The sequence below is a fragment of the Lacerta agilis genome, chromosome Z (genome assembly GCF_009819535.1).
Source record: "Lacerta agilis isolate rLacAgi1 chromosome Z, rLacAgi1.pri, whole genome shotgun sequence".
Classification (NCBI taxonomy): Eukaryota; Metazoa; Chordata; class Lepidosauria; order Squamata; family Lacertidae; genus Lacerta; species Lacerta agilis.
The window spans coordinates 878,663-892,359 of NC_046331.1; the positions used below are offsets into that span (position 1 = coordinate 878,663).

The 13,697-nt window shown below is 44.2% G+C and overlaps 1 protein-coding gene across 1 annotated transcript in view; it reads right to left on the reverse strand.

Moving 5' to 3' along the window:
• Positions 1-13,697, reverse strand: part of RABGAP1 (RAB GTPase activating protein 1) — a 91,271-nt gene that overhangs the window by 47,897 nt on the left and 29,677 nt on the right. The window contains 4 exon segments of the mRNA XM_033137781.1: positions 1,808-1,910; positions 3,479-3,545; positions 7,049-7,159; positions 13,018-13,175. Coding sequence (XP_032993672.1) covers positions 1,808-1,910; positions 3,479-3,545; positions 7,049-7,159; positions 13,018-13,175 — 439 coding nt within the window.

Consider the following 13,697-nt stretch of genomic DNA (forward strand, 5'->3'; position numbering starts at 1 on the left):
GCCACTGCATCACACTGTTGACTCATGTCAAGTTGATGGTCTACCAAGACTCCTCGATCCTTTTCACATGTACTGCTCTCAAGCCAGGTGTCACCCATCCTGTATTTGTGTCTTTCATTTTTTTTGCCCAAGTGTAGTACACACACAGAAAAATGTTTTGCGATTATTTTTCTCCGTCAAACCCCGCTTCCTCCAACCGTGCTTCGCAAGACGAAATTTCCGCTATACGACGGCACTTGCGGAACGAATTAATTTCGCCTTGCGAGGCGCCACTGTAGCTCCCGGCCAGTATTTTGAACGGAGTCCAGAAACAAAGGGATCTCCCAGCAAGGGGAATTACATTTCCCAGCATTTGCTTCGCATCTTATGCAGGCTGTCCTATCGTTTCGGTGCTATCCTCCTCCCATTGCTTCCACCTGATCTGTCTTCCAGAGTCTGGCTTGAAGGGTTAGAACACAGAGACATCAAATACGTCTCCATGCCACACACACACACACACACACACACACACAGAGAGACATCAATTACGTCTCCATGCCACACACACACACACACACACACACACTGACTCAACGCCATCTCAGCTTGACACAACATTCTTGACAAAACAGGTTGGCAACTTGCTGGCTTGGGACCAGATGCAGACCTTGATTTCACTTTTTTGTAAAAAATAAATAAAAAATGGTGATTTTGGGGGGTCGAGTAGTAGTCTCGACTCCCCCTCCCCCCGCGGCGACGGAGAAACCTCAGACGCGAGGTTTCTCCCCACCGGCGGGGATGGCGCCAAACCGGAAGTCCTCGGTTTCACTTTTTTTGTGGCCCTCAAAGGCTTCTGAAGTTACCCCATTCTTCCATCCCACCAGAGTTCCTCCCTCCCTATTCTTCCTGATTTTATAAAAGCATGACAACAAACAACCAGGCTTTAACTAAAGTCGGAAAGGAATTAATTTCACTTGCTTCTCAGAACAGTAATTGTATCGGTCCACTGTAGTCCTAAAAACAAATCCTCTGTATGCTTCTTTGAGTGTACGCCAATCCAACTCAGTGGAATCTACACAGGGTGACTTCCCCCGTTTTCCTTTCACTAATTAAAAAATCTTGTTTTGAATCTACTTGGGGGACTTCCCCCGTTTTTCTCTCCTTTGATTCCAATTCTAATTTACTTTTATAACTTCTCGTCTCTCAAGTTTAAATCATCCAAAAAATCTAAACAAACTTCTTAATATTTATTTTTACTTCAAAATACAACCTATTACTTCTTAACTCAAATCGTACATCTTATTTCACTTAAACTGCTGCTAATAAAAAAATATTCACATATCTCTTCCCTGGTTCAAAATCTTAAATTCTGAACACACTGACTTCAGGGTACCATAGTAAGCCATCCTAATTATATTTTAAAATATTCTCACCCTATCCCTTTTCTGACCATTTTCCTTCGCCATCTCGGGGTCTCCCCCCCCCCCCAGACATTTCTCCATCTCCCTCCAACATCATTGTCCAGAATGTCCAAGGACTAGCAATTCTAATGTGAAACAGCCATGGTGAAAACTAGTGAAAGTCGGTCCTATTTCAAGGTTAGTTTATCCAGAAAACTTTATAGTCTCCGGCTCCACCCACTGTCAGGATGTGGCTCTGAACGGATGACCCCAGACGGAACGAGGTCCTCGATAGGAAAGAGATTCCCTACATTCGACTATCTGGGATCGGCCACTGATCATTGCACACATATCAAGAAAAATATACAGGAAACCACTTACAAATCTCAAGCAATCGGAGCCAAACAGACAAGTCGTTGATCACAAACCTTTCGGGGTTTCTTCGTTCAGTTTGTGGAAGTGCGGAGACTTTGTGCTCCAGCTCCCCGTGATGACGTAGGACTTCCCATCCGAGCTTTTGCCCATAGACTCCTAAAAACACAGAACGGGGTGAGTTAAAACAAAGCCCATAGAATCCTAGAGTTGGAAGAGACCCCAAGGGCCATCCAGTCCAACCCCCTGCCAAGCAGGAAACACCATCAAAGCATTCCTGACGGACGGCTGTCAAGCCTCTGCTTCAAGACCTCCAAAGAAGGAATCGTAGAATCATAGAATCCTAGAGTCGGAAGAGACCCCAAGGGCCATCCAGTCCAACCCCCTGCCAAGCAGGAAACACCATCCAAGCATTCCTGACGGACGGCTGTCAAGCCTCCGCTTCAAGACCTCCAAAGAAGGAGACTCCGCCACACTCCTTGGCAGCAAATCCCACCGTCCAACAGCTCTTACTGTCAGGAAGTTCTTCCTAATGTTGAGGTGGAATCTCCTTTCTTGTAGTTTGAATCCATTGCCCCGTGTCCGCTTCTCTGGAGCAGCAGAAGACCTTTCTCCCTCCTCTAGATGACATCCTTTGATATATTTGAACGTGGCTATCATATCCCCCCTTAAGCTTCTCTTCTCCAGGCTAAACATACCCAGCTCCCTAAGCCGTTCCTCATAAGGCATCGTTTCCAGGCCTTGGACCATTTTGGTTGCCCTCCTCTGGACAAGTTCCAGCTTGTCCGTATCCTTCTTGAACTGGGGTGCCCAGAACTGGACACAGTCTTCCAGGTGAGGTCTGACCAGAGCGGAATACAGTGGTACTATTACTTCCCTCGATCTAGATGCTATACTCCTATTGATGCAGCCCAGAATTGCATTGGCTTTTTTAGCCGCTGCATCACACTGTTGACTCATGTCAAGTTGATGGTCTACCAAGACTCCTCGATCCTTTTCACATGTACTGCTCTCAAGCCAGGTGTCACCCATCCTGTATTTGTGCCTTTCATTTGTTTTGCCCAAGTGTAGTACTTGACATTTCTCCCTGTTAAAATTCATCTTGTTTGCTTTGGCCCAGTTCTCTAGTCTGTGAAGGTCATTTTGAAGTGTGATCCTGTCCTCTGGGGTATTAGCCACCCCTCCCAATTTGGTGTCATCTGCAAACTTGATCAGGATACCCTCAAGCCCATCATCCAAGTCATGGATGAAGATGTTGAATAAGACTGGGCCCAAGACAGAACCCTGTGGCACCCCACTAGTCACTTCTCTCCAGGATGAAGAGGAGCCGTTCATGAGCACCCTTTGGGTTCGGTCAGTCGGCCAGTTACAAATCCACTGAATGGTAGCATTGTCTAGCCCACATTTTACCAGCTTCTTTACGGGAATATCATGGGGCACCTTGTCAAAGGCCTTGCTGAAATCAAGACAGGCTACATCCGCAGCGTTCCCTTCATCGTTCCAGCTTGTCCGTATCCTTCTTGAACTGGGGTGCCCAGAACTGGACACAGTCTTCCAGGTGAGGTCTGACCAGAGCGGAATACAGTGGTGCTATTACTTCCCTCGATCTAGATGGGAAGTAGTAGTGCTAGGCTCTGCTAGATCACATCACAAAATACACTCGAAATCCACTTGGATCCACACAAGCAACATGTCATTTAGTGGGGCTATTGGAGAGGGCACCTTACCAGATCTAACAGATGCATATCGCCACTCTGCACATCCTTCCCTGGGCTCAGGAGGAGGCCGAAACACCTGCGATTTAAAAAGAAAAAAAAAAAGCCAACCTCTAGCAACCATTTCCGTGCGGAACTGTAGTTCTGAAAAAGGTAAGTCCGATATATCGTGGGGTACTTTGGCGGAGTACTCTGTCCTATCTCAAAAAAGGCGCTGCGGCCGACGACACCACCACCAATGCTTTTGCTTTCTACTCCCCGGTTGCCATTTTTAAAATTTGCATTTGTGCCGCGGTTTGTTTCCCGACGACTCCGGGGTCGGTGGTTTGCTGTGGTTTTATTGCGGGATGTAAACACAGGGCGGCCAAACACAGCGCTCCTAGAGAGGACGTGAAGGTAACTCAGTCCTCCGGGCTCAACTTCCTGCTTACCTGGACTGAGCTACAGGAAGCGGAAGCAGGTGTGCTCTTACCTGGGAACAGGATCCCCAAAGTAGGTGGTCCATTTTGCCTCGTCCTTTGAACAAGCAGCAGAAATGAAGCTTCTTCCCCTATGGAATCAGCTTCACCGCATGTAAATATGTTTATCTAGGTTTGTCTGCCTCTTTGAGCCTGTGCTGTGACTCTTGGATGAATGTAAGTAAACTCTATTATATCTAATAATCAGTACTGTGTTGTGTCTTTGCTTTTAAGAGGGAAGAAGGGGAATATACCAGGAATATATATTTCTTTTATAGAGGCTTAAGCAAGCCTATGCAACCGTTTTCCGCTGTGTTTCAAAAGGGAACGTGACTCTGCTAACTTTGGAGCTTGCTCACACAAAATGGGATACATAAATAATACATAATACATAATAATACATAATAATAATACATAATAATACATAAATAATATATACTCATCCACACTCCGAAACATTCCCACATTTATGTCATACGTTCCATGTTTTATGTTTTTATGGGCTTCTAGCCGCAATAAATTTGAATTTGAATTTGAATTTGGTGGAGAAAAACCACAGTATGTACTATACTGTTTAACAACTGCCCCATCAGCTCTTAGAGAAGAATTCAAATGAGGAATTGGGCAGCAGGGTTGGAGGAGATTTTCAGCTCAATAGTACTTTAGGAATAGGAATAGGAATAATTTATTATTGGCCAAGTACTTGGAATTTGTTTCGGCTCCATTGCAATGTAAAACATACAGACACTGTTCCTCTCGCAATACAAAGAAGCAAAGAAACCCCGCCCATATTTTACCTCCCCTTCAGCTATACAACTACGAATTTAACAATTGAATGGCACAAGGGGAAAAAAACTATTCTTGTGCCTGGCCGATTTTGTAGAGGAAGTCCTGTAGCGACGTCCGGATGGAAGTCAATCGAGCAGACGATGACCGGGATGTTAAGGATCTGCTACAATTCCGTCCGCTCTCTTCCTAACTCGGGGAGCATCAATGGTCTCTATTGAAGGCAAGCTAACACCAGTTACCCTTTCTGCAAAACTATTCTTGTGCCTGGCCGATTTTGTATATGAAGTCCTGTAGCGACGTCCGGATGGAAGTCAATCAAGCAGACGATGACCGGGATGTTAAGGATCTGCGACAATTCCGTCCGCTCTCTTCCTAACTCGGGTAGCATCAATGGTCTCTATTGAAGGCAAGCTAACGCCAATTACCCTTTTCTGCAATTCTTACAGCTCGTCGGAGCCTTTTCTTGTCTCTCTCGGAGGCTGTGCCTTACATTGTACTTGTTTTATAGATTTTATCACGCTTTTCAAGAGAGTCTAACCGCAAAGCGGTGAGCACAACACAAAAGACACCGTTCAAAACTTAACACAACTCCAAGCACAAAACCCCCTACAATCCACCTAGCACAGTAAGAATAAATGTTAGCAGCATTTCAGCATTCCACATAACAACAACTTTTTTTATTTGTACCCCACCTATCTTGAAGTGGTTGCCCCAGTCACTCTGCGCGACTTATCCGGCAGACATAAGAACACAATAAAACACCAAACATTTAAAAGCTGCCTTCAAGTGTCTTCTAAAAGTTGTGTAGTTCTTGATCTCCGGGCCTCTGATGGGAGGGCACCGCTACCAAAACTACAGGGAACCAGGCGGAGGGCCTTCTCGGTAGTGGCGCCCGCCCTGTGGAACGCCCTCCCATCAGAAGTCAAGGGAATAAACAACAACCTGACATTCAGAAAATATCTGAAGGCAGCCCTGTTTAGGGAAGTTTTTAAACTGTGATATTTTAAATGTATTTTAATGTTTGGTGGCGGATGCCGCCCAGAGTGGCTGGGGAGACCCAGCCAGATGGGCGGGGTACAAATAATAAATTATTATTATTATTATTATTATTATTATTATTATTATTATTATACCAAGAAGGCCTTCTGCCTGGTTCCCTGTAACTTCTTGGGGTGAGGGAGCCTCAGTGTGTGGGCTGAATGATGGGGGCAGCAAATGATTGGCTACATTACCACCAAATAAATGATTTATTTAGAAGTGATTTAAAGAAATACGGTTTCAATGATGTCAAATCTAAATTTGAAATTGAAATACTGAATAATAATCAAAAAATATTGTCCAAAATGTATAAAAATTTGCTGGAGTGGGAGCTAAAGGATGAGGAGGTAAAATCGGTTATGGTCAAGTGGGCAAGGGATTTTGGATAGAACATCATGATGACAGATGGGGAAAGATTGTGGAGAGAAGGGATTGTAATGCGTTGAAAGAAAATATCTTAAAAATGATTTATAGGTGGTTTATAACCCCAGCAAAACTGGCAAAAATGTATAAAGGTAACAACAAAAATGCTGGAAATGTAAAGGAAAGGTTGGAACTTTCTACCACATGTGGTGGGAATGCAAAAAAAGTCAAAAATTATTGGAATGAAATATATAACGAGATGAAAATGATATTAGGATATAATTTTGTTAAAAAACCAGAGTCTTTTTTATTAGGAATTAAAAAGGATGATATAAAGCTCTTTCAATACATGGTAACAGCAGCCATAATCCTAATGGCACAAAATTGGAAACAGGAAATATTGCCGACAAAAGAGGAATGGATTTTGAAGATGTTGAATTAAGCGGAGCTGGATAAAATGACAGGGAGAGTTAGAGAACGGCGAGACCCAAAATTTATTGAGGATTGGAAAAAAAATTGCAAATCATTTAAAGAAATATACACAATTGAATACGTTAGTAGGATTACAGGAAGCTTTGTAGTAAAAAAATAAATATTACTGTATGATGAAACAAATATTGATTATCTTAGCTATGAAGGGTAAAGCAATAATTGATGGAATAAATATAAAAACAAAGAAAGTGTATTGCTGGAACCAAACGGAAGGATTGGCCTAGAGAGGCCAAAACAGTGAATGATTAATATGTAATGAACTGTAAATATACTGTATATTTATGAAACTGAATAAAAAGAATTAAAAAAAAAAAGGAATGATGGGGGGCAGCAGGGAGGGGGCCTGTCTGATCTTCCTTGGGAGAAAATTCCACGGGTTTGGGGCCACCACCAAAGATGCCCTTTCCTGCCCGCCCACCAGAGGAAACAGACGCAAAGTTACCTTTCGATCGCCAGTTCCTTGTTGGTTGTCTGTTGCACGTAAATGACGACCTTCTTGTCGGCGCCTTGCCGCAGTTTGAAACACTGGCGATCCTTGTCCTTGGGGACGGCGCTGCGGTCAGAAAGGGAGACGTTCACACGGTCCTCTTATTTGCAGTCACACATTTGAGAACAGAATCAGTAGGCAAGTAGAATCGTAGAAACCTAGAGTTGGAAGAGACCCCCAAGGGCCATCCAGTCCAACCCCCTGCCAATCAATCAATCAATCAATCAAAGAATCATAGAATCCTAGAGTTGGAAGAGACCGCAAGGGCCATCCAGTCCAACCCCCTGCCAATCAATCAATCAATCAATCAATCAAAGAATCATAGAATCATAGAGTTGGAAGAGACCCCAAGGGCCATCCAGTCCAACCCCCTGCCAATCAATCAATCAAAGAATCATAGAATCATAGAGTTGGAAGAGACCCCAAGGGCCATCCAGTCCAACCCCCTGCCAAGCAGGAAACACCATCCAAGCATTCCTGACGGACGGCCGTCAAGCCTCCGCTTCAAGACCTCCAAAGAAGGAGACTCCACCACACTCCTTGGCAGCAAATCCCACCGCCGAACAGCTCTCACTGCCAGGAAGTTCTTCCTAATGTTTAGGCAGAATCTTCTTTCTTGGAGTTTGAATCCATTGCAACCTTTCTCCCTCCTCTACAACAACCTTTCTCCCTCCTCTAGATGACATCCTTTGATATATTTGAACATGGCTATCAGATCATCCCTTAACCTTCTCTTCTCCAGGCTAAACATACCCAGCTCCCTAAGCCGTTCCTCATAAGGCATCGTTTCCAGGCCTTGGACCATTTTGGTTGCCCTCCTCTGGACACGTTCCAGCTTGTCAGTATCCTTCTTGAACTGGGGTGCCCAGAACTGGACACAGTATTCCAGGTGAGGTCTGACCAGAGCGGAATACAGTGGTACTATTACTTCCCTTGATCTAGATGCTATACTCCTATTGATGCAGCCCAGAATTGCATTGGCTTTTTTAGCCACTGCATCACACTGTTGACTCATGTCAAGTTGATGGTCTACCAAGACTCCTAGATCCTTTTCACATGTACTGCTCTCAAGCCAGGTGTCACCCATCCTGTATTTGTGCCTTTCATTTTTTTTTTGCCCAAGTGTAGTAGTTGACATTTCTCCCTGTTAAAATTCATCTTGTTTGCTTTGGCCCAGTTCTCTAGTCTGTGAAGGTCATTTTGAAGTGTGATCCTGTCCTCTGGGGTATTAGCCACCCCTCCCAATTTGGTGTCATCTGCAAACTTGATCAGGACGCCCTCAAGCCCATCACCCAAGTCATGGATGAAGATGTTGAAGAAGACTGGGCCCAAGACAGAACCCTGTGGCACCCCACTAGTCACTTCTCTCCAGGATGAAGAGGAGCCATTGATGAGCATCCTTTTGCAAACTGGATCAGGACGCCCTCAAGCCCATCATCCAAGTCATGGATGAAGATGTCCAACACAGAACCCCACTAGTCACTTCTCTCCAGGATGAAGAGGAGCCATTGATGAACACCCTTTTGCAAACTTGATCAGGACACCCTCAAGCCCATCACCCAAGTCATGGATGAAGATGTTGAAGAAGACCGGGCCCAAGGCAGAACCCTGTGGCTCCCCGCTAGTCACTTCTCTCCAGGATGAAGAGGAGCCAGTAATCTAAGAGAGTTGGTGATTCGACAAGGAGGACAACAGCATGCCCTAAAACAGGAACCGCCCGCATTTGCAATCACACACACACACCTCTCTCTTGCTCTCCATCCCACACCTGAAATAAGGCGGCGGGGGGGATCAGTGCTTATAGTTTCTTTCAACCATATTGTAGGTGGTGGGTGGTGTTAATGGAAAAGCCAGGGAGGCAAGAATTACTCTCCAGGACACGCACACACACACACACACACACACACACACCCCACAACAACAATTAGGCTTGAAAAGGCTTTTTAGAGCTTGTTTGTGGCACGGTATGGAAGGATGGTAGGAAGTAAGTGTTCCAACCAATATTGGAGAACAAATAGTAGAGTGTAGAGGAATGAAAACGTAAGGAACTGGAAGCCCAAGAATGGGGCGAGAAGATCTACGATTTAGCCGAGGTGATAATTAAAAATAAGATGCACTGGAATGTAGCTTCCTATCCACAATACGCACAGCACTCTCTTTTTAAAAGAGGCACCAAGAGAAAAGCAAAAAATAAAAATAATAAAAATTTTACTCAGCCACCAACATGTAGAGCTGCTATTGGTGGGTTATTTTGAAATGGAGACCTGCAGTTTTAATTGAATTTTTAAATTTGTATTTCAACCTGTTATTTTAAATTGATCGTTTTTATGTTTTTTTTTGCTGTGATTTTAATTGATGTTAGCCGCCCTGAGCCCGGTTTTCTGGCTGGGAAGGGCGGGGTATAAATAAATTGTATTATTATTATTATTATTATTATTATTATTATTATTATTATTATTATTATTATAATTTAAGACTGGACAGAAGGTGGCCCCACAGCTCTATGACTCCAAAGGCACATCAGAAGAGGAAAAGGGTGGTGACTAGATAAAGCAGGTCCTCAGTTTTCTGAGCTTGGCAATGGGCGCTCAAATGCAACCAAGTCAAGAGGCCAGCGTCTCCAGCATGTATCCAATTAAATAAAGCCTTACGCGCACACACAAAACCGCTCTGAGAGAAGGAGGCTGGACGAGACGGGCCACTGGGTTAGGGTTAGGGTTAGGGTTTTAAGGGAGACACAATTCCCAGTTGTGGTCTTAGGAGGCCCTCCTCTTTAGATAGAAATATACAGTAATATACGACAAGGCTGTATATTGTCTCCCTGCTTATTTGACTTATATGCAGAATTCATCATGCGAAAGGCTGGGCTGGATGAATCCCAAACCGGAATGAAGATTGCCGGAAAGAAATATCAACAACCTCAGATATGCTGATGACACAACCTTGATGGCAGAAAGCGAGGAGGAATTGAAGAACCTTTGAATGAGGGCGAAAGAGGAGAGCGCAAAATATGGTATCAAAAAAACTCAGATCATGGCCACTGGTCCCATCACCTCCTGGCAAAGAGAAGGGGAAGAAATGGAGGCAGGGAGAGATTTCACTTTCTTGGGCTCCATGATCACAAGAAAGCAATTAAAGAACCTTTTAATGAGGGTGAAAGAGGAGAGCGCAAAATATGGTCTGAAGCTCAACGTCCAAACAACTAAGATCATGGCCACTGGTCCCATCACCTCCTGGCAAAGAGAAGGGGAAGAAATTGAGGCAGGGAGAGATTTCACTTTCTTGGGCTCCACGATCACTGCAGATGGTGACAGCAGCCACGAAATTAGAAGACGCCTGCTTCTCGGGAGAAAAGCAATGACAAACCTAGACAGCATCTTAAAAAGCAAAGACATCACCTTGCCGACAAAGGTCCGTATAGTTAAAGCGATGGTTTTCCCAGTAGTAATGTACGGAAGTGAGAGCTGGACCATCGAGAAGGCCGATCGCCGAAGAATTGATGCTTTTGAATTCTGGTGCTGGAGGAGACTCTTCAGAGTCCCATGGACTGCATGATCAAACCTATCCACTCTCAAAGAAATCGGCCCTGAGTGCTCACTAGAAGGACAGATCCTGAAGTTGAGGCTCCAGTACTTTGGCCACCTCATGAGAAGAGAAGACTCCCTGGAGAAGACCCTGATGTTGGGAAAGATGGAGGGCACAAGGAGAAGGGGACGACAGAGGATGAGATGGCCACCTCATGAGAAGAGAAGACCCCCTGGAGAAGACCCTGATGTTGGGAAAGATGGAAGGCACAAGGAGAAGGGGACGACAGAGGATGAGATGGTCACCTCATGAGAAGAGAAGACTCCATGGAGAAGACCCTGATGTTGGGAAAGATGGAGGGCACAAGGAGAAGGGGACGACAGAGGGTGAGATGGTTGGACAGTGTTTCTCGAAGCGACTGGCATGAGTTTGGCCAAAGTGCGGGAAGCAGTAAAGGATAGGCGTGCCTGGCGTGCTCTGGTCCATGAGAAGAGAAGACTCCCTAGAAAAGACCCTGATGTTGGGAAAGATGGAGGGCACAAGGAGAAGGGGACGACAGAGGGTGAGATGGTTGGACAGTGTTCTCGAAGCTACTAACATGAGTTTGGCCAAACTGCGGGAGGCAGTGAAGGATAGGCGTGCCTGGCGTGCTCTGGTCCATGGGGTCACGAAGAGTCGGACGCGACTGAACGACTGAACAACAACAACAACTATATGCCTACTGGAATCCAGTGTTGTGAACGAGAGGGGGTGTTGTGGACTCAGGTTAACGCAGGGTTAACTCTGCACAGGATGTTACGTTCTGACACTGGATGTTTGTGAAACTGGAAAAATTAGACTATCACGGAAAGGTTCATTTCATTCAGTAATTCAACTTAAAAGGTGAAACTGATAGACGAGATAGACTCATGACATACGAAGCGAGATACGCCAAGCCTTTGTTTGTTATAATGGCGGTGATGATGGCGTACGGCGGATGAGAACCCCAAATTCACAATCTCAACTTGGGGGTTCTCGTCGGCTGTGCGCCATAATCGCCACAATTATAACAAGCAAAGGCTGGACATATCTTGCTTTGCATGACGTGAGTCTATCTCATATATTAAACTCCAGCAGCTAATGAAAAGAATTGCTTACATCAATGGACTTTTCCACGATATTCTAATTTTTCGAGTTTCACTACTTCACTTTAAAAACACGGTTGGCCAGCCCTGGTGCCTTTGTGGGGCCTTCCTGCTCCTGGGTCCTGATTCTGCCCCAGAGTGTTGCCCTGCTAGGACCATTATCCAGGCCCCCCGATCCAGCTCATGGTGTCTCTTCTGTTCTTAACAAAAAGGGCCACTACTGAACAAAATCCAAACCAGAAGAAAAAGGCACATAAAAATTCCCGTACCTGATTTCGGACAATGTGATTCACACTTACTTCATTTTTATTGGGTGGCAGCCAACGGAGTCATATTTATTTCAATGGGTCTACTCTGCGAATGACTTAAATCAGCTATCACCCATTTTACCTCCCCATTCACCACACCCCCTGCATCATTCATAAAAAATAAAATATACCATTTTCAAAAGGCTAACACAATAAAATCAGACCATATATCCATTGAATCCTAGAGTTGGAAGAGACCACAACCCACATAAAGACCATTTCAAGCAACATAAAGCAATTCTTTCAAAAGCATTTTTAAACCCAGCTAAAAATATTTCATATGGGCCATATTTCATATCCAAAAGCAACATAAAACAATTCTTTCAAAAGCATTTTTAAACCCGGCTAAAAATATTTCATATGGGCCATATTTCATATCCAAAAGCAACCTAAAACAATTCTTTAAAAAAGCATTTTTAAACCCAGCTAAAAATATTTCATATGGGCCATATTTCATAAGCCATATTTCATATCAAAAAGCAACATAAAACAATTCTTTAAAAAGCATTTTTAAACCCAGCTAAAAATATTTCATATGGGCCATATTTCATATCCAAAAGCAACCTAAAACAATTCTTTAAAAAAGCATTTTTAAACCCAGCTAAAAATATTTCATATGGGCCATATTTCATAAGCCATATTTCATATCAAAAAGCAACATAAAACAATTCTTTCAAAAGCATTTTTAAACCCAGCTAAAAATATTTCATATGGGCCATATTTCATATCCAAAAGCAACCTAAAACAATTCTTTCAAAAGCATTTTTAAACCCAGCTAAAAATATTTCATATGGGCCATATTTCATATCCAAAAGCAACCTAAAACAATTCTTTTAAAAAGCATTTTTTAAACCCAGCTAAAAATCCAGCCATATTTCATATCATTTTTTAAATCCAGCCATATTTCATATCCAAAAGGGTTCTGGAGAGAAGCTTCAAAGGAAGAGGGAAGTGGGGAAAACCGCACCTGAAATATCCTTTCCCGTCATCTTCTTTTATTTCCAGGGAAACGGAGAACGTAAATATGTCGCTGTCTGGCGTCTGCGGGGCGGAGGGGGCGGCGAGCGGCGTCTGTTTGGCAGAGCGGCGGAAGGCGGTGGCAAAACTGTACAGGATCCGACTCACCTGTGGACACGAAGAGCCAGAGAGAGAGAAAGAAAGTTATCAGCTGGGATTCCTAGCGGGGAGCAGAGTTAGGAAAACGGCTCTTTTGTTATTTCCGAGGGCGGACTGAGTTCATGGCGGGCTTAACAGCCACCCAGCGCACTTTTGAGGTTAATGAAGGTTTCGACACAAGGCTGGTGAGACACTCTAATGTAGTTTTCCCAAAACCTGGTGCCTTCCAGAGGTTTTGGACTACAACTCCACCAGCTCCACCTAGCAGAGGTTAATGGCCAGGCATGACATGAATTCATGCTTCCTGTTTCTTGGTTCTGTTAATGAGGGTGAAAGAGGAGAGCGCAAAATATGGTCTGAAGCTCAACATCAAAAAAACAAAGATCATGGCCACTGGTCCCATCACCTCCTGGCAAGTAGAAGGGGAAGAAATGGAGGCAGGGAGAGATTTCACTTTCTTGGGTTCCATGATCACTGCAGATGGTGACAGCGGTCGCGAAATTAGAAGACGCCTGCTTCTCGGGAGAAAAG